The sequence below is a fragment of the Temnothorax nylanderi genome, unplaced genomic scaffold (genome assembly GCF_030848795.1).
Source record: "Temnothorax nylanderi isolate EJ_2023f unplaced genomic scaffold, tnyl_v1.0 TNYL_tig0015_pilon, whole genome shotgun sequence".
NCBI lineage: Eukaryota > Metazoa > Arthropoda > Insecta > Hymenoptera > Formicidae > Temnothorax > Temnothorax nylanderi.
The window spans coordinates 1,501,178-1,522,367 of record NW_027249077.1 but is presented as its reverse complement, the minus strand read 5'-3'; the positions used below and the strand labels follow the sequence as shown (position 1 = coordinate 1,522,367).

The window sequence follows — 21,190 nt, the reverse complement described above, 5'->3', positions numbered from 1 at the left end:
AATCATTTGGAGATGTTTGGAAAAAACTTTTCAGAGTTTGGGAAACCATACAATAATCACAATTAATTAAAATCAATTAAGCGTATAATTAGCAGAAAGTGTCTAAAAAATATTTTTTAAAAATCCAATCGCTCCAGAATCATTTGGATAAAGTGTCGATATAATTTCTATTATTTAGAAAACAACTCTATTCTAATAAAAATTAATTAAAGATTTGGGAATTGGGAATTGGGATTTGGGAATTGGGATTTGGGATTTGGGAATTGGGATTTGGGAATTGGGAATTGGGAATTGGGATTTGGGATTAGGGATTTGGGATTTGGGAATCCCATTCGTGGGGTGGGCCCCCCCATAATCCCATTCGTGGGGTGGGCCCCATGCCCCAGCCCCAAGAAAGGGACACTTTCTGCTAATTATACGCTTAATTGATTTTAATTAATTGTGATTATTGTATGGTTTTCCAAACTCTGAAAAGTTTTTTCCAAATATCTCCAAATGATTTCCAAACGATTGGATAAGATAATTTTCAATAATTTTTAATTTGTTTGCCAACTATACGTCGGTCGGAAAAACCTCAAAAAGAATGGACCGTACGTGATGTTCGAACTTGATTGGCGCGCACGTCGCTATGGCTTCCTCGATCACTTGCGAGTTCGCCTTTAGGTCCGTCCAACGAATCGCAACAGATGATTTGGCACCGGATAAGCCGGATTCCCTTGATTCCCCTCTCCCGGCATTCGTTTATCTACGATAAGAAAAATAAAATTAAACTTTATATCCGCCAGCGGATGCCGTGCGTCGTGCGTCTGTTTTCAGGGAAACTGAGGGAAACGTAAACAAACGCGGGAGGAGAGGAGAGGAGAGTTTACGAGAGCTTGTAAACGCGAGTGGATGAATTATTCCTGTTGCCAGGTGCGATAAAGAGAGTCCGAGATACCCGGGAGTATTCACTACAAAAACGCTCGCGGTGTTTTCGACGTTGTCCATTTTATACCGCTTGCAATGAATATTTAATCGTTGCGCTAATTTTTATGAATTCGCCGCGTCGCGCACGTTCAAATTAAGAGGAAAATAGAACCTGGATAAACCTGCTGAATAATATTAGGCTCCGGTGAGAGCTTTGTTGTGTGTTTTGTAAAGCTAGCGATAACCTTGTATCAAATGTATCTTTGTATTCTCTGATCTGTCTACAAAATAGTGTCCCAAATGTACATAATCATCTCACATTCTTATTGATACTCGTTTGACCTGTGATTTTACTGATTGCAGCAAAAGTAGCCTCTAAAATGGCGTTACGCACCTACGGAGACAAGCCCATAAGTTTCCAAGTGGAGGAAAATGGGGAGTACTACTGCATCGGGTCGGAGGTCGGCAATTACCTGCGCCTCTTTCGCGGGTCTTTGTACAAGAGATACCCCGGCATGTTCAGGAGATCCATTACCAACGACGAACGCAAGAAATTAGTGGAGCTTGGGCTGAGTCAGCACGTTCTCGCATCTAGTGTTTCGCTGTTGAGAGCCAGCGAGGTGGAGGATATTATCGAGGGCAATGACGACAAGTACAAAGCCGTGTCTGTGCACTCAACCGAACCGCCGGCGCCTAGAGAGGGTAAATCCAAGAAGTCGATGGCGTGGGTACCCAGTCTACCAAACAGTTCGCATCTGGATGCGGTTCCTCAAGCTACACCAATAAATCGCAACAGAGTGCACAATAAAAAAGTTAGGACGTTTCCATTATGGTAAGCAAGAAAGTACAGCCAAATTCTACGTACATTCTATTATAGGGTCTGTTTTTCTATTGCTGAACTGTGCTACTTCAGAGTTTGTCTTTTTCCTACCAATGTGGAATAAAAAAGATAAACTCTGAACTAGTGTAACCAGTTCAGCAATAGAAAACAGACCCCCATATAATGAAAATATAACTCTTATTTTATTTCCAATATAGTTTTGACGATACAGATCCATCAGCAAACTTGGAGAATGCGGCACAACAGGAAATGCTGGTCCCAATACGTTTAGATATGGAAATTGAAGGCCAGAAATTAAGGGACACTTTTACTTGGAATAAAAATGGTATGTATTCTTGTATCCAATGATGATAATTTTTACAAATTGTAACGGTATATCTTTTTGTTTCGCAGAAAGTCTCATAACACCCGAACAATTTGCCGAAGTGCTCTGCGACGATTTAGACTTGAATCCATTAACCTTTGTTCCCGCAATCGCGCAGGCGATAAGGCAGCAAATAGAAGCGTTCCCTCAGGAAACAATTCTGGAAGACCAATGCGATCAGAGAGTTATAATTAAATTAAATATACACGTGGGCAATACCTCTCTAGTAGATCAGGTAGAATGGGATATGTCTGAAAAGGAGAATAATCCAGAGAAGTTTGCGATAAAGCTTTGCGCGGAGCTTGGCCTTGGTGGAGAATTTGTCACCGCTATCGCTTACAGGTGAAACAACGAATCTTTTCGTACTCTGTGACCACGTAATTGTGCCACCGTTTTGTGTAAAATGATAGTTTTATTACCGAAATTATTAGAAAAAGATTTTTCGCAAAAATTAGGCAAAGTTAAAAGCTATTTTGAATACTCAAATTGTGAGCATATAATAATAAATTATTGTATACTAAATTTATTATATATCCAATTGATATTGATTGTTACTCAAGTAATACCATTATATTTATTTGCAGTGTACGCGGGCAATTATCGTGGCATCAAAGAACGTACGCATTTTCTGAAGCACCTCTACCAACCGTAGAAGTTCCCTTTAGACCTCCGTCAGAGGCCGATCAGTGGGCACCATTCTTAGAAACCTTGACAGACGCAGAGATGGAAAAGAAGATACGCGATCAAGATCGAAATACTCGGTAAGAAGTGAATTTGGCAGCGGTATACGTAAACTTTATTGTAATAAATGCACTTGATTGATCATTCGTTTTCTTCTTTCTTTCAGACGTATGCGACGTTTAGCAAACACGACGCCTGGCTGGTAGAAAAAGTACATCTTGAAAGAAAACTCCATACCATCTACACTTTTCAACCAGTACCATCCTAATTTTTAGTATGCCCTGATATTTGTAAGATTTATAAGTAACGATATAATTTTTATTAAGAAACCATCGTAGAGTACGAAATATGCGGAAGTAACTATTTGTAAAAATAACGGATACATGGTTGCATTTATTAAAAAAAAAAAAAAAAAAAAAAAGAATGTAACTACATCAGTCATCATTGTTCATGAAATGTTCTTATATACAAGATATTCCGGATCTAACAAGTCATTTTTCAATTTAGAGTCTACTTTTTCTTTCTATTTTTATATATTTAAAAAATCTTTCTAATTTAATTTATTATACGTGATAACAGCCAATTTGTTTGTATCATTGTGTGATGAATAACCGGTGTCTTTATATCGTACGATGCATGGTACGATCTACAACGCAGTTATTGATACGTACATATCGCGTAACACTTCAATCGGGGGTTTGATAACAGCTGACTGTGGGACGCAATCTTATGTAATAGTAAAAAATACAATTCGTTTCATATGTGAAAATTATATATTATATAAAATATATCTTGAATATTTTATTTGAAATATGTCATATATATTATACAAAATTTATTACAGTGCTGCAATTATCTGTTTTAGTCGGCTGCAATCGTACGACGAGATAACAGATCACGTGATTGTATGTCATTTATGATAAACGATCGTCGCAAAGCACGTGTTCGGCAATTATCTAACATTTCGGCATCTCATTAATCATGCGGGTCAACATCACCGTTGTACCAACATTATACCGTCTGAATGGATTAAACGGAGAAAACTTGAGTGAAAGAAAAGACTGTTACACCTCTCGAGATTTATGAGCGACCTTCAACGAATGAATCGGAATGTAGATTAGTTGTTCTACTTTAACTTCGCTACAATATCTTTTTACCGCTCGTGTAATACGATGCTCTACGTTCTGAAGAATTTAGAAGAAGGTAATCGATTTTTTCCGTGACGAAGCACTCCTGTATTTAGCCCTGGACTATGGACTGACCGATAGGGCCGCGACAGATTCGACTGGTGCCCTCGCCAAGACATTTTCTGCGGCCCAATCTCAATTTTTACTTGCTTTTTTGTTTTCAAAATATAATTTAACACGTCCACACATGACTTTTTTTCTACACACATATTTGTACGCGTAAACTCAATTGCAGAACAAGTTTTAGCAATTGTTTTGAACGTTGATGGTTCTGACAGTAGCTATCGACGAACGATCTCTTTTTCTACATCCTCAAGTCCTTGTTACAGTCCTGCGATGATCTACATATGTACATCTGATTTTTATTTAAAGAATATTTCAAGTCGCCACGATTCCTCGCAAGGTTGAAACTTTTACTTGAAATATTTTTTAGATCCAAACTTTCGGAGATAATTATTGATTTTTTTCAAAGATATATACGTATAATATGTGATATTGCGAAATATTCCAATACATTCAAACATATAATATATATAACATTTCTGGTAGAAATCAGACACCCTTAGTGTTTACTAAGGGTCGTGGAAAATCCATAAAGACGTACTGGTGAATACATATATCTGAGGTCTGTTACCCTCCTCTATATTTTTTATATTTTTCCGAGTTTTCTTTTTAAAGCACAAATATTTACTTTATTTTATTTTAATCGCAGAGAGAGAAAGAAAAAGAGAAAGCGGATAAAAGAGAGAAAGAAGAGAGTGCGAGCAAGCGCAATTAATTCAACAGATCCCTTCAATCACCGGTGCCATCCTGTATGTGTGTGCGCGCATCATGATGATCATGATACACCCATGCGTAACGAGGCAGGGCAAGGCAGGGCAAGGCAGGGCAAGGCAAGGAAAGGCAAGGAAAGGTGAAGCAACCGCGTCAAATGAGGGGACGTCGCTTCGCCGATCGCGGAAGGGGGAAAATCTGGGGGAAACCGGTGCGTTACGCGCTCATCGGGACGCACGCATGAGTGTCAATCCGCTGGTGTCAGTCCAGCCTCGGCGGTAGTCCAGCGGCGTTAGGTGGACCAGCGGCGGCAGCGCGTGGAGCACGAGTTCACGAGTCTTGGTGCGCCCGAGCATGGATCTGACGAGGCAGCAACAGCAGCGGCGATCGCTGGCGAGCGCGTGCCACGGCCCGTTGCCGTTTCCACGCAGGCCGTGGATGAGCGAGACCGGCGTCGCCGCCGCCGCCGCCGCCGCCTCCGGCAACCTGGGCCTCAAAGGGGTCATAGCCGGTACGTTTACTCCTCGTTCCGTCCTCGTCTCTCTCTCTCCCCCCCGAGGAGGGAACGGGAGAGCGTTCTCTCTCTTTCTCTCTCGCTCTCTCGCTCGCGCGATTGCCCGTGACCCGCCGACCTTTGACACCTGTCTGGGTGCCCCACGTCACGCGGAAACGTGCACGAGAGCCTCCTTTTTTTTTTTCTTTTTTTCTTCGGAGTCAGTGCACTCTGGCAAATCGTACGATAACACGCGGGATCGCGCGATCGCGATCTCACGCGATTGCGTGCGTATGTATGTGGATGCGTATGATCCTCGCAAGGTCATCGCATTTATCTGAATTTCCATAGTAATGGAGACCGCGAATTTCGGTCGCTTTACGCGACAACTTCCAGCTCCGCGTAAACGATTTAACGAGCTGACGACGGTGGACGCATCAAATAAAATTTAATTAAGAAAGGAGAGACACATTAATTTTTTTAGTTTTAGTAGTAAGATTAATTAGAAGATAAAGATGCAAAATTACGTTGCAATGTAATAGTATATTTTTATACTATTTCTTGCACATTGAAATCGTACGATCTTTTACTTCTACTTTTGAATGGCACTTCAATCCTTTGGACCACTTAAAGCCAGTCTCTTCCTCAACAAGACCTCGTTAATAACTCTAATTAACGCATGCACGTACATACACATACTACTTTCGCGTTTATAAATAAGAATTGGAAATACAATTGCTTTTCCAGGCGGTATCACTGGAGGGATAGAAATTTGCATCACATATCCGACTGAATACGTCAAAACACAGCTGCAGTTGGATGGAAAAGCTGGTGCTGGAAAGGAATATACGGGAATAGCCGACTGTGTCACCAAGACCATCAAGACTCGCGGATTCCTCGGCTTGTACAGAGGCCTGTCCGTCCTGGTTTACGGCTCTATACCGAAGTCGGCGGTGCGATTTGGCGCTTTCGAATCGGTGAAAAACCAGTTGGTGGACGCGGACGGAAAGCTCAATCCGCAAAGGCGGCTCCTCGCCGGTCTTTGCGCCGGTGTGTGCGAGGCTATTTTCGCGGTTACCCCGATGGAAACGGTTAAAGTGAAATTCATCAACGATCAACGTTCGGCGAATCCAAGATTCAGAGGATTTTTCCATGGTGTACAGATGATTGTGAAGGAACACGGTAAGAAGATTCAAGTACCAATTTCTCAAGCTTAATATATGTATATGTATATATTATATATCTAAATTTTGTTTGTCAATTAAAAGTGGAGCACATTTGAATTGCAATCGAGTTGTAACAGAAAGAAAAGAGAAATATTATAAAATTATATAGTAATTTAAATAAGTACAATTTAACTGTGGAATCAGAGACATGACTCGTTTAACTGGGTCAGATTGCAACACGAGCTCTATATAGTCGGTTGGTTTAGTATGTTATGAAATAATCTTGAATTCGTCTCCACGTTGAATGATAATCGTACAAAGATATCGTATAAAAAAAGTTAGAAGAACATGTAAAATTAATACATTAAGTTACATCAGAAATTTGGTTCTCAAATTTTGCGTAATGTACAATAGATAACGACATTTATATACATAAAAATATATTTGTCTTAAAATAATTTTATTTGCCAAAATTATTTTAAATGTTAATGTAACGCAGTTATATTTATAGTGTTAAACGTAATATTGACAATAGTACATGTGAGTTTTTTTTGTATGTAGGCTTTAAAGGAGTATACCAAGGAGTAGTGCCCACAATCTTGAAGCAAGGATCCAATCAAGCCATCCGTTTCTTCGTGATGGAAACTTTAAAAGACTGGTACAAAGGAGGCGACAATACTAAAAGTGTTCCTAAGATGGTCGTCGGTGCGTTTGGTGCGGTTGCTGGCGCAGCATCAGTTTTTGGAAACACGCCTATTGATGTCATAAAAACTAGGATGCAGGTACGCGTTTCGCGTGTATTTACACTTTATATTTATATTGAAAATTGCTACTCCGTCAATTGATGATCCACGCTCATCGTAATGCCATTAAACTTCATTGTTCTGAATCCGTTTTGCATTTAGGGATTGGAAGCTTCGAAGTACAAGAGCAGCGTGGACTGCGTGATCCAAGTGTGGAAGAAAGAGGGTCCAACGGCATTTTACAAGGGAACCATTCCGCGATTGGGCAGAGTATGCTTAGACGTTGCCATAACATTCATGATATATGATTCCTTCATGGAACTTTTTAACAAAGTATGGCCTTAGGTCTGTCGCATTTTGTACATACGTATACACGGTACATTCTCTCAGATTTTACAAATATTGCTTTTACGTTGACGTATTTTTTACAAGCGTATTTGTACAACGTATTTTTTAGAGTTTATTTATATTCTTATTTAAGATGTATGTGATGAGAGAAACGTTATTCAATGGCGATATTTATAACAGACATATGTATGTATATCGAAAATCATAATAGTTGTTACGTTTAAATAATCGTTTTTACGAGAAAAAGATGTGAGCTTTCATTTTGCACGGTATAATTGTGTGATATTACTACCTCCGGCTCTAGTTGCATTTATATGATGTGCGATACACAAAAATCATATTAACTGCAGAAATGTTGTGTTTGGTTGAATGTGTGTCGTGAAATAATTCGTTTAGCATTATAGAATCTAACATTCTGCAACGACGTTACATTCCTGCAATCTCAGTCCAAGATACGAATATACGAGAGTGTCGTTTTTATAAACTCTTAAAATGCGAGAAAATAGTCGGTGTGTGATAGATATGTAAGCCACAACGTACATAGACGACAATATATAGATATATTTATGTACAATTGTGTACAGAAAGTTGTAGCACTAATTGATAGAACGCAAGGAAAGCTCTTCAACGATTTTAATTTTGAATAATTTCTCGAGCCTGAGAACTACATCAATGTTGCAGAAGTAAATATAGAAGGACGTATGTTAATAAAAAAGATATGCAAGATAATTTTGTATTTAGTTTTCTTTAACATGCAATCTTCCGTTTAACAGAATATAAAAATAGCACTTCGAATTTTTATTTAGTAGCCTAGTTTCACGGGTTTTTTTTATGCGTTTTGATATCTTTATCTCCTTCTCAATAACAGTTTTTTTTTAGTATAAGCTGGCAGAGCTCCAGGACTCTGTAAAAATAATCTGAGAGCCGCCGTCTCAGGAACGTCATGGACACGATTTTTTTAAAACGCTCGTTCGGCTTTCCGTTCTTTGTTTCGACGTCTAAAAAACAATAATTGCAAATGCAAAAACGGTGCGTTCGACACGTGGAGGATCAAAGGTAACATTTATGACACTGATTGATCTTCACGAACTAGTCAAAAAATTGAATTTTTAATCATATTCATTATTCAGTATACGCATTAAAAGTCACAGTTCTTAATCATCAACAAGTTCTTAATCATCGATATAACTTTCCCTCTCGTCGCAGGATAAAGATCTCCCGTCATTTACATTTTTACATATGCATACAGGGTATCCCGCATCATAACGGTATCTCGGATTAACGCGGAGTCTCAAAGAGCTCAAAGAACGTCCGATTGTTCTCCGGAGGATCTTCCTCGATCTATAGTTAATTAACGAATCTACATGGGACTTGGGAAGCGAGACGAAGACGGTCCCCCTTTGATACTCGAAGTGCAAGATGCGGAGCGGCTGCCGTTGCATAGCAGGGCATCAGGGCCCATCGCGGACCCACGTATCTTCGCGCGCGTGGCCCACGTTTCCACGTGTGTGTATGCGTGCGTGCGCGCGCGCGCGCGCGCGCTCGATTTACACGCTCGTATGTTGATGATAGTGTTGCAAAACGAGCGGGGCAACACACGGCCGGGGCCTCATCGAGGGCCCGGCGAGGTGGAGGAGGAGGAGGAGGAGAGGAGCGCATAGAAGAAGCAAACAGCACCGGGCAAGCGGCAGGCAGCAGTGCCGGCCCCGCTCTGGGCCCGACGGGGGGACCCGGGGTCACATTCCAAGATGGCTGTGCCTGAGGAATGCAGTGGGTGCCCCCCTAAGACGCCTGCCTCCCTCCTTTTTTATTAATCGGTCCCATTTGGCCGTTCTAGCGAAAAGAAACCCCCTTATTACCGCTCGCGCGAGGTGAAACAATGTAACGCGCGTACGAGGAGAGTTTAGTTTGCGAGCGGACGTCGAAGGAACGTGCCGAGGTAAGTCCCATCGTGAGGGAGAGAAGGAGAGCCGAGAGAGCGAGGGACGGCGAGAAATAGTGGTATCGCACGTTCAATCCGGGGCCTTGTTCTTCATGCCAGCACGCCGCAGATGATGCCCATGCCAGAGGATGCTACTAGCTCGTCTTAAGCAATGTCTCATAGGGATATCTCTGAGGTAATTACGATAGGTTCCTATTGCAACTTTGGGCCCAATCCTGAATCGGGATCTGGCCCTCGCTTACACGTTACATCTCGTGTTTTGATCAGTCTCGTTTAACTGTCTACGTACTTATTAATTCAATCGAGTATTTCATTGATACTGATATTTATGTTAATTTTATCCCTTGTCTTTTATAATAGATAGATATTTATTTACTTCAGCTTTACATAATAGCCAGGAAGGGACTTGGTTTACATTGTCTTTTATAATAAAGAAATCGTTTATACATGTTAATCACTTTTAAATATTGAGATAAAAAGTATCTCCTTCGCTTTTAACTCTATTTGGAATTTTTCACAAATTTATATCTATATTTTTTTAAATAAAATATGACTCGTGTTTATATTATTAACGTTGAGTTAAAAGTTTTTTAATTATCATTGATTTCATCATATAAAATTTATCACATAGTTAAGAGTAAAAATAATTCGTTTAGTAGCCGCTTTTAGTTCCATGGATCTTTCCATGTATGTGATTTCTTATTTTAATTTATATAAATAGCTGAGTTTTATCTATTAATAAAAGCAGGAAATTATTTGCTCTAAATAAGATTGTGCCAATTTGATGATTGTAAGGTGGAGCCCGAAGGTACGTCGGCCTTGGCCGCTGGATCCAGGGCACTATTCTTAGAAACGGTACGCAGGAGTAACGCGGCGTGCCAGAATGGAGATTACGCACTGGCCGCGACATTGTATACGGAAGCCCTTGCCTTGGACCCCCTTAGTCACGTGTTATACTCGAACAGATCAGCCGCCAGGCTCAAAATGGGATTGTTTGCGCTCGCATTGCAGGATGCTGTCAGAGCTACCGAGCTGAGTCCACAGTGGCCGAAGGTATGTGCATTCTTCCTCGTATTCTTTCGTGCATTCCTACCAATTTTGGATCTTTAACGATCTGTTTTCAGGCGTACTACCGACAAGGAGTAGCGCTGCAATGCCTAGGACGTTACGGAGAGGCACTCGTTGCCTTCAGCACGGGATTAGCTCACGACGTGTCCAATCATCAGCTGTTATCAGGCTTGGTAGAAGCGTCTCTGAAGTCTCCGTTGCGACCGACCTTGGAGCCGACGTTCCAACAGTTGCGCGTGATGAAGCTCGACGAGTCTCCGTTCGTCGTTATATCCGTGGTTGGTCAAGAGCTGCTCGGGGCTGGACAATACAGGGCGTCCGCCGGCGTGCTAGAAGCCGCGCTCACCATCGGAACGTGCAGCTTGAAATTGAAGGGTTCCGTACTCTCCGCTCTGTCCAGCGCGTACTGGACATTGAACTCCCTGGACAAGTCATTACACTACATGCAGCAGGATCTGGGTAAGTAGCAGATAAGTCGAGAGAATAAATCGAGCAGAAATTTTTGCATTGATTCCTTTCAATTTGTAATCTGTGAATCTAAGGATCTAATGGAGCAAGTTTGTTTACCGATAATTGAAATTTTCAGGAGTGGCTCATTCCCTAGGGGACCCGCAGGGCGAGTGCAGAGCCCATGGGAATTTAGGCGCCGCTTATTTCAGCAAGGGCAGCTTCAAGGAGGCTTTAACAGCTCATAGGTACCAACTTGTTCTAGCTATGAAATGCAAAGATACGCAGGCGGCGGCGTCGGCCTTGACCAGTCTGGGACACGTCTACACGGCGATCGGCGATTTGCCGAACGCTCTGGCCTCCCATAAGCAGTGCGTACAATTGGTGAAGCAGATGGGGGATCGGCTGCAGGAGGCTCGCGAGATCGGTAACGTCGGGGCGGTCTATTTGGCGATGGGAGAGTTCGAAAGCGCTGTCGACTGTCACACGCAACACCTGAGGATAGCCAGACGGCTGGGTGATCGCGTGGAGGAAGCGAGGGCCTTCAGTAACTTGGGATCGTCTCACCACTATCGTAGAAATTTCGGACAGGCGATGGCTTATCACGAGAACGTTCTGAGAATAGCTCAGGAACTCGGAGATAGAGCGATAGAGATCAGAGCATACGCGGGATTAGGTCATGCCGCCAGATGTGCAGGTGATGATAACGATAATTATTATTAAAGTACTGTATAGTCATGTTGCAATATATTAACGTATTATTTCTATTTTTAACTTTCCTTTACGTTAACATGATTTTATTCTAAATAACGTCATAGGCGACTTGGCGCAAGCAAAGCTCTGGCATCAAAGACAGCTTGACGTCGCGTTGGTCACGAAAGACAAGGTGGCCGAGGGACGAGCCTGCAGCAATCTGGGCATAGTATACCAACTGCTCGGCGAGCACGATGCCGCCTTGAAACTACATCAGGCACACCTGGGAATCGCGAGATCGTTAGGAGACAAAGCTGGTATGGGTAGAGCATACGGAAACATCGGTAATGCTTATAACGCCTTGGGTTATTACGAACAAGCCATCAAGTACCACAAACAGGAATTAACGATAAGCAAAGAGGTAGGCGTCCCTAGAATAAGTGTGTCATTATTATGAAACACTCTGTTAATGAAAAATGTCGTTCAGGTAAACGATCGTAGCTCGGAAGCCAGCACACACGGAAACTTGGCGGTCGCGTATCAGGCTGTGCAAGGCCATGAAGCGGCATTGAGACATTACAGAGCTCACTTAGCTATTGCGCGCGAACTGAAAGACACGGCTGGTGAGGCGTGTGCCCTGCTGAATCTCGCCAATTGTCTTTCTTCGCGCGGCAGATTCGAGGAAGCAGTGCCATATTACGAGCACTATCTGATGCTGTCGCAAGAATTGCACGACGTTGAAGGGGAAGCTAAAGCGTGCCATTTTCTGGGATACGCTCACTATTGCCTGGGAAATCATCGAGAAGCGGTCAGATATTACGATCAGGATTTAGCATTAGCGAAGGACTTGCAGGATAAATCTGGAATGGGTAGAGCTTACTGCAATCTGGGATTAGCTCACTTGGCGCTGGAAAATCTGGACACCGCTTTGGAATGCCAAAAATATTATTTGGGTAACACGTTTTGCGTATTTTTAACATACATATACAATAATGTAACTAATATTTTATAATTATATATTAATATATTAAAAGTAAGAGAATAAGTAGAAAAAATAAAATGTATAATGATAAAAAATATATTGTAATAAATAATCGTTAATTATTTAACGCAGCGATTGCGCACATGACCAAGCATCTGGCCGGCAAGTTCCGCGCTCTGGGAAATATCGGCGACTGTTTGTTGCGCATGGGAGAGGTCGACGAAGCTATCAAGATGCATCAACGTCAGTTGAACTTGGCACGTCAAGCGGCCGATCGTTGCTTGGAAGCGGCTGCCTATGGCGCATTGGGGATCGCTCATCGAGCTACGAAGAACTTGGACAAGGCTCTAGGTTTTCACACGCAGGAATTAACTTTGAGGCAAGAAGCTGGTGACTTGCGCGGCGAATGCAGGGCGCATGGAAATCTGGGTGCTGTACACATGGCATTGGGACAGTACACTCACGCGGTCAAGTGTTATCAAGAACAATTGGAGAGGGCGAAAGAACTAGCGGATTCCGGAGTTGAAGCTCAAGCATTAGGTAATTTAAATTTATAATATTTAAATTTGGAATTTTTTTTTAAATAAAACATTCGAAATGTAAATTTATAATGTCTTGCTTAAATGAGAAAGATAAACGCAATATATATACAGAATGATGTGCTAGAATCAAGAAGAAGATAATTATATAAAAATAAACAGATAATCTTTTTGAAAAGATATGAATAAAATAACATAACATCCTTTTTTTAACTATAACTCTTTATTATAGGAAATTTGGGCATAGCTAGGCTTAATATGGCGCATTATGAAGATGCTATCGGTTATTTCGAGCAACAGTTAGCAACTTTAGAACCGCTAACTACTAACACCGCTTTACTCGACAAAGCTCGAGCACTCGGAAACTTGGGGGATTGTTACGAGGCCTTGGGTGATCTGGAAGAAGCTATCAAATGTCATGAGCAACAATTGACAGCCGCCTTGAAATTGAAAAGCACAAGAGATCAGGAGAGGGCGTACAGAGGATTGGGAAGAGCTCGTGAGGCTACCGGAAACTTACAGGAAGCCTTGGTGTGTTTCGAGAAGAGATTAGTAACTGCTCATGAAGTGGACAGTCCTGAGGCAAGGGGTGCCGCTTACGGTGACTTAGGTAAATTGAGAATGAAATATAGATTAATTTTATCAAATTTGTAGAAAAGAGACTATATAGAAATCTTTTTTAACAAATATGTTTATATACAAAATTCACGCAAACGTTTTCAGTCACCTAATTTTAACACAATTATATTAATTGTGTATTGATATTTGTTCGAATGTTAATTTGCAGGCAGAGTACATGCCGCGTTAGGTAATCACGAGCAGGCCGTCAGTTGTTTGTCGCATCAATTGGCCCTTGCCCGCGGGTTCGGCGACAAAGCGGCCGAGGCTGAAGCTGCCAGTGGTTTGGGAGCGGTACATCTTTTGATGGACGATCCAAATTCCGCGTTACGCCATCATCAGTTGGAGCTTTCGATCGCCGAGGGTCTGGATGCGGCTGGATTGCAAGCCCGCGCCTGTGCTAATCTAGGAGTGACCCAGGAGACGTTGGGACAATATGAGGAAGCTATCAGATTGCAGGAACAGTCGTTGAGTCTTGCGGCCGCGGCAGGGGATCAACCCGCCCGAGCGGCGGCTTTCGCGAGTCTGGGTCGACTCCATCATCTGTGCGGGGACCTGCCACGCGCTCTGAGTTATCTGCAGTCTGGTCTGTCTCTGTCCGAGGGCTTGGGCAGAAGGGAAGAAGCCGCCAGACTGAGACACAGACTTGGTCTCGTGCACTGGGAGGCCGCAGAAGCGACCATCTCCGTAGAACACTTGGAGAAGGCCGCGAATCTCTTAGAGTCATTAGACGGAACTTGTGTGTCCCTGTCTTGCGGTCAACCCAATCGAACCGAGTTGCTATCAGAGACGTATAGGATGTTGCAAAAGGTATTGATCCACCTAAACCGAGCAGAAGAAGCTTTGAATTGGGCGGAAAGATCTAGACGATCTAAAAGTAATTCCCTGGACGACGCAGCTCACTATTCTGAGATTATTGATCGGCAACGCGGAATTATCCTGTACTACAGGTATGATCTTTTTGCAAGCGAGTATTATTATAACTTAAAGAAGAGAGACAGCGAAATATAGGGAAACGGGGGGTAGCCCCGAACATTATTGAAATTCAAGTATACCGCGTGTCTATGGCCATTGTTTAAACATTCTAATATGCATATCTCGACATATGCAGAATGTTTAAACAATGGCCATAGATACGCGGTATACTTGAATTTCAATAATATCCGGGGCTACCCCCCGTTCCCCTAATGTTATTTAATATCATAATAATTTGTTGGTTCCGTGATTCTATTAATAGATTAAAATAATTGAACGAAATTGTTTCAGTGAAGTGGGATGTGAATTGCATGCGTGGTGCTTAGCGCCAGGACGCGGTTTGTTACGATTCCACTCCACCACGTTGGACGATGGGGTAGGTCTGGAAAAGAGAGTCCTTCAAGCGCGCGAAGCGCTTTTGGACGAGAGCAACGAACTCATCGAGGAATCTACCAAAATCCCATCGAGGGGTCATCACTTGAACGCCAGTTCCTACAGTTTGAGCAGCCTCTTCAGCGTCGGTTCCGTGAGCTCTCGCGCCGGAAGCGCCCGTTGGGGACGAGGCGCGAAAGGACCTACGTGGCAGGCACCATTGCCGATACAAGTGCTCTACGACCTTCTCCTCGCTCCGTTTGAGGATCTGCTACCGCCGCCGCGAAAGGAGCTGATCCTCGTGGTGGAGAAGTCTCTCTACTTGGCACCCTTCCCGGCTTTGCAATCCAATCCAGGCGAGGATTATCTGTGCGAGAGATTTTCGTTGTTGGTAGTACCATCCCTTGCGGCGCTCAGAAAGAGATCGAAGACACCTGTGCTGGAAGGCGGTGCTACTGTGGCCGCGCTAGTCGCCGGAAATCCTGTTCTGCCGGAGGACATTCGAAAGGAGCACGGTTGGGCCGAGAGCGTCGCTTCCACCGAGACCGAGTCGGAAATAGTCGCCGAATTACTGGAGGCCCGCGCAATGACTGGTTAGTATCAGCTAGAATATTAAAATTCTTAATTCTGCAAAAGTGTTACATACAATTTCCGACTCTCATTCGTTCATTACAGGATTGGAAGCTACCAGATCGGCGGTTCTGCGATCTCTACCGGATGCGGAGTGCGTTCACTTGACGGTGCCAATCTTCTGGAGTACCAGCAGTCTAGCGTTCTCACCCGATCAGTGTGAGGAGCCGTCCGAGAGACCGGAATACCTGATAAGCCAGGCGGACTTACTTAGGCTAAAGATGTCCGCCCGTCTGGTTGTTGTGTCCAGCGGTCAAAGTTGGAGCAACGTAGATTGCACGAACGCTACGTCAGACGGTATACAGAATCTCGCCAAGACCTTACTGAGCGCGGGCGCGCAATGTGTGCTCATAGGGATGTGGGCAGTACCACCGACCGCCGGCAGCATTTTATTGCGAGCGTTCTACAGCGCGATGCTGCAAGGCGCGAGAGCGTCCCGTGCCTTGGCCGAGGCGATGCAGACCGTCCAGCATACCAGACACTTTGCTCATCCCGCTAACTGGGCCGGCTGGCTGCTTATCGGCGGAGACGCGAGATTATCAAACAAGGTATATTCGATAGGAATTGTATGTGCTATTTGAACAAATGTAAGATGCAAAGCAACGAACGAATCAATTGATTAAAATTCTGAAATGTCCTGGATAAATCTAATCTTCTAGAAAGTAGACCCCTTTAGTTACAGAATTTTTTCGTACATTGTTTTAATTATTAAATTATAATTATATGACTATATCAGACAGTTCTGAATGAAAAAAATTGTTTTAATATAGTGTTTCGTTTTTCGCAACTTTAATCGCAATATTTCATCATTTTTCTCTCGTTTCATCAGGTCGCGCTCATGGGTCAAGCGCTGGCGGAATTATTGCGCGGTGGCCCCGAGCAGAGTAGGGACGCGCTCCGAGTGACGCTTCATCTGGTAGAGAAATCGTTGCAGAGAATTCATCGCGGACAGAAGAACGCCATGTATACGACGCAGCGTAGTATCGAGAACAAGGTGGGCGCGGCCACCGGTTGGCGAGAGCTCCTGATGTCCGTGGGATTTAGATTCGAGCCGGCCGGTAACGGTATACCGTCCTCCGTGTTCTTCCCACAAAGCGATCCCGAGGAAAGACTGACGAGATGTAGCGCCAGCCTACAAGCTCTACTAGGATTAGGTCAATCGTCGTTGCACGCCTTGGCTCGGCTCTTACAAGTATTGACTCACTTTAATTTATGCTTAACTAAATATGGTATAAAGTTGATTTTAATTAATTGCGCAAAAAATATTTTAGGCACCGGAAGCCGCAGAAGACGTCATCGCTGCCATGAGAAGAGCCAGCTGCGCTACAGAAGGACAAGAAGTTATATTGCCTGTACATGTTTGGAGAGCATCAGGATCGCACGAACTGTTCGCTAGCTTAGGATTTGACTTGATGGAAGTCGGGCAATCGGAAGTGATACTGAGAACAGGCAAACAAGCTTCACGTAGAGCTGTCCAATTTGCTCTTCAAGCTCTTCTCGCATTATTTGGTAAATTAAAATTCAAATATTGATACACAGTAACAGTAATAAATGTAAATTAATTATATTCGTTGGTATAATGTGTGTATTATTATCAATTGCAGACACACAGGAAGCACCAAAAAGTCTTAGCTTAGATTCAGGCAGCTCAATGGAGAGTTTAGCTTCCGTAGCCCATACCGAGAAAAACCTTGTAGAACGGCCACGATTGGGAGGAGCGTTCGCAAGTTACGTACGACATCGTGGCGAACCAGATGGAAAAACCATGGAACCGCCGAACGTTTTGATACCAGCGTTACGACAGCCGTGTCAAAATGGTGGAGGTATATATAAATATTTTGAAGTTCTAAGGCAGAGCACCTCCAAATTGACTCTGTCTTTTTTCAAATGTTAAAAGACGATTTGTTCAATCGGCGAGAATTTCACATTAAATAATCTTGTATAGAAATTTCATGAGATATACTTTACGCAGAAATTTAATATTATGTTCGAACGCTCCAGGTGAATCAGACGTGGCATTTACACCTAGTCCTCCAGTGGCGCTTAACTTGAATCATCAGACTCGCATCCGGAATCTTTATCCCGATCAGAATCCGGTGAGGCCCGGCTCGAGCTCGAGCAGTTCGGTGACAGACTGGGATAATGGTCATGCTACCGTGCTGAGACGACAGCCGTTACCGCCGTTGCCAGCTAACGTGTTGGAGAGATTGAGCGTGAGAACGGAGATCGGCACGAATACGTCGAGGAAGCCGCGGCATTCCACGGCGGCGAACGAGGACATCTGCAGCCCGCAGACCGATGCGACGCAGTCTACGGAGACACATCCGCAAAATTTGAGGAACCTGGCTACCTCCCTGACGAGCCTGACGCGCGAGCTCACGCCCACGATTTCGGAGGTTTACCACGAGCGCAATTTGGGACTGGGTCTGGCGCCGTCCTTGTCGAAATTGCTGGAGGAGGTGGGCGCCGTGTCCGAGAACGAGGAATCGCAATCGGCGAAGACGGTGGGTCACAGTCAGACGCAGAATTGGATACAGAACGAGCCGGAGCTCTGCAGGAGAGACGAGGCCGACGGTAGATCTATCGCGGAGTCGCAGTGCAGCGCTGCCAGTTCGAATAAAATACCTCGGAAAGCTCCCGCGCCACCGATATAGATTATTTATATTTATAAGTTAATTTTGCGGAGTATATAGTACTGGGTACCAAAGAATGGGAGACACATCGGGAAACAGGTGGTCGCCGCCTTGCAGCCACGGCAGGGCTGACAGAAAAGCGATCGACGAAGAACAAACTTGCCAATATCTCTTGGTATTCGAGATGAAACCCTGAAAGAATGCACTAGGGACCATAAATGCCTTAACATTCGCTAAATGCACATATTTGCATACATGTCTGTTTCTCATACGTCGGAGCTCGTGATGTAACGAGCTCTCTATATAGGTATATATATATATATATATATATATATATATACATACAAGGACAAAATAATCTCGCTAATAAGCGCTAATATGCTCAACTATGATTTTAATTGTAATCCGTCCAAACGTTTAATTATTAACGTTCTTAATTAATATAGCAAAAGATGACTGTTCGTGGAGTTCGGATGTTTAATGAGCTAAAAGAATCAACTTCTTTATATATTCATTCTCATTTATAATTGATATTTACAATAAATAGTACTAGCTGCACCAACATCCGAGCTCTGACTTCGACTATCATGTTTCTTAGAAATCATGCGTTACTCAAGTGTTCGAGGAGAACGCGAGAGTCGGATTGACACTCTATGGTACGTTTGTACTTCGCAACACACACAAATACGTATTATATTAATTGTAAGAGAAATCTAGTAAGATAAAATACTTTTGTTAAAGCTTGTCATGAAGGAAATTTGTTTTACTCGTACATTTTATCAAGTCGAATGTTAATCTCAAAATTCTGCTCCTCAAAGCAATATAAAAAAAACAATAAAATCATACAATATTAACCTTCCTATAAGATATATGTAACTGGATACTAAAAATTCGCGATATTAACGTCAACTTCTGCTACGTTACGATTTCTCTGCATATAACCGAATAAATTTCGCCAACAGACTGATATAATTAAAATAGATACGAGATATTTTAGGGGTGTTAGAAATAAAATATAAAAATCGAGGGTGTATCAAAAGGCTCGGGCTTTATTTGATAAACAGTTAAAATAACTTTAAATGGCCGGTTACTTGATCTATCAATTTCGCCGGGCCCGGTCCGACCGCGCATACCGTCTTGCTTCCCGCTGGTATTTGCGTGTGTCCCGCATCCTGTACTACGTTCGATAAGAGACCCGCAGCCTTAGCTTGCTTCGCTATCTCCGTCAGAGCAGCCTCGCTGTCAACCTGGAAGTCAATATATCCTTTCTTCATCCCCTTGTACGTGCGTGCGTGCGAAAAAAGATATTTATTTTAACTGTGTATAGTTAAATATATTTATTAAATGTCGAGCGAATGGTCTCTTTCGATCGAAACCTCACGATCTGGTTCATGTTTACAAGGAATATTTAATATATTGGACTGATACGAATATATCGAATTCGTTATATATTTTACAAGAATATATTTCCTTTGTCAACACTACCAGTATTCAGAATCGCTTGAAATACAGTACCTTAAGGGTGATTTTGGCTTGGCCAGACTCCTCCCACCCTCTCAGAATTTTCGGATGTTTCCTGGCAGCTTTGTACGCTGCGACAGCGGCATGGGAGCACTGAGCTGCCACTTTTCCCTTCCCCATTTTCAAATCCGTTCTAATTACCAGAATCAACTTGTAATTGTCATACTTGTCTGTGTATGCCTAGGTAAACAGAAAACAATTGTAAATTAAAACGCTTAATGGATTATGAGAGAAAAATTATATAAAAAGTTTCAGAGAGAGATTCGAAGACAAGTTATATGTGGTTTCTTTACCACGCCATCGTCGTCCGTTTCGTCGGAGTCCTCCGTGAAGGATTGAGGGCTCTTTCTGTTTGCCATGGTCATGAGTTTGTATAAACAATAACCGAAGACAACCGCGGCCATAAATGCCACTTTCGGATCTGTAGCCTGCGTTATGATTGTCTCGGCGATATCGTCCATGATTTTCAATAATGCGCGATAAGATAAAACCTGCAAACGTGAACACGAGTTAAAAAACACCCTGTTGCTCAGGTCCAAGTGATTTGTAGATATATAGAAGAAAATATACGTGCACTGCATACTCTAGAGCGAGATAACCTATAACGTCGACCGGTGGTACATTGAAAAAGAATTCGTACGGATTCTCAGTATTTCATGAAAAATCTTTCGTGTTATATGCGTTTATTGATACACATATTGATGATTTAGATACATGATTTTGAGTAATTTAAAGGAACGCGTGGCATTTTATACTCACTAAAACGAGGCAGCGTTGTCAACAAGACTGATAATCAATCACGTTTCTCACTGGCATCATGTGTGTGATCATGTGGCCACATGTGATTGTGGCACCGAATGACAAGGATGAGTCACGTTTCGAGACTTGCTCAAAGCTGTACAGCCACGGATAGAAAAATAATCAAAATCCAACATTAAAAAATGCATATTTATGGATTCTTTGTTATTTTTTCTACTATTGACAAAGTTTTCCTACTTATTATTTATTTATTTATTAATAAAGTTATTTGCTTATTAAAGTATTAATAACATTACTCTTTATATATTACATGGCACAATTGAATTATTATCTTGTACAAATGCATCACATTATTTTTCAAGTTTTTCTTGCGATAAGTAAATTTACTTTGTTATTCAAAAAAAAAACTATTTGCTTATTAAAGTATTAATAAAGTTACTTTTTATATTATAGCAAAATTAATATTTTATGTATGTGCATTATTCGCTGGACAGAGCATGAAGATCTC

At 42.5% G+C, this 21,190-nt stretch overlaps 4 protein-coding genes across 7 annotated transcripts; 3 read left to right on the top strand and 1 right to left on the bottom strand.

Moving 5' to 3' along the window:
- Positions 1-656: 656 nt before the first annotated feature.
- On the top strand, positions 657-3,603 carry Snr1 (SWI/SNF related, matrix associated, actin dependent regulator of chromatin, subfamily b, member 1). Of its 2 annotated transcripts, none has more exons than XM_071698384.1 (6): positions 657-912; positions 1,270-1,738; positions 1,945-2,072; positions 2,141-2,453; positions 2,696-2,872; positions 2,959-3,603. In XM_071698384.1, the coding sequence occupies exons 2-6, from the start codon at positions 1,287-1,289 to the stop codon at positions 2,996-2,998; spliced, it is 1,110 nt and encodes a 369-aa protein (XP_071554485.1). In that variant the 5' UTR covers positions 657-912; positions 1,270-1,286; the 3' UTR covers positions 2,999-3,603. The 2 variants fall into 2 exon arrangements, with proteins under 2 accessions (XP_071554485.1, XP_071554486.1); XM_071698385.1 differs by lacking the exon at positions 657-912 and adding an exon at positions 928-1,111.
- A 1,106-nt stretch (positions 3,604-4,709) lies between these two features.
- Positions 4,710-8,232, top strand: Sea (mitochondrial citrate transporter scheggia). Its single transcript, XM_071698387.1, has 4 exons — positions 4,710-5,264; positions 5,994-6,428; positions 6,974-7,194; positions 7,318-8,232. Exons 1-4 carry the CDS (start codon positions 5,108-5,110, stop codon positions 7,498-7,500), a joined length of 996 nt encoding a protein of 331 aa, XP_071554488.1. The 5' UTR covers positions 4,710-5,107; the 3' UTR covers positions 7,501-8,232.
- An 84-nt stretch (positions 8,233-8,316) lies between these two features.
- On the top strand, positions 8,317-19,886 carry LOC139768297 (uncharacterized). Its single transcript, XM_071698345.1, has 15 exons — positions 8,317-9,620; positions 10,241-10,498; positions 10,570-10,972; positions 11,100-11,657; positions 11,779-12,074; positions 12,141-12,606; positions 12,768-13,175; positions 13,407-13,784; positions 13,962-14,742; positions 15,059-15,732; positions 15,815-16,317; positions 16,599-16,961; positions 17,041-17,278; positions 17,374-17,592; positions 17,771-19,886. The coding sequence occupies exons 1-15, from the start codon at positions 9,597-9,599 to the stop codon at positions 18,421-18,423; spliced, it is 6,222 nt and encodes a 2,073-aa protein (XP_071554446.1). The 5' UTR covers positions 8,317-9,596; the 3' UTR covers positions 18,424-19,886.
- LOC139768320 (peptidyl-tRNA hydrolase 2, mitochondrial) lies at positions 19,425-20,789 on the bottom strand. 3 transcript variants are annotated; one of them, XM_071698395.1, is made up of 4 exons: positions 20,683-20,789; positions 20,217-20,414; positions 19,918-20,103; positions 19,425-19,649 (listed from the first exon to the last, which is right to left on the bottom strand). In XM_071698395.1, the coding sequence occupies exons 2-4, from the start codon at positions 20,382-20,384 to the stop codon at positions 19,467-19,469; spliced, it is 537 nt and encodes a 178-aa protein (XP_071554496.1). In that variant the 5' UTR covers positions 20,385-20,414; positions 20,683-20,789; the 3' UTR covers positions 19,425-19,466. The 3 variants fall into 3 exon arrangements, with proteins under 3 accessions (XP_071554496.1, XP_071554498.1, XP_071554497.1); XM_071698397.1 differs by lacking the exon at positions 20,683-20,789 and adding an exon at positions 20,498-20,675; XM_071698396.1 differs by lacking the exon at positions 20,683-20,789 and adding an exon at positions 20,507-20,675.
- Positions 20,790-21,190: the final 401 nt, after the last annotated feature.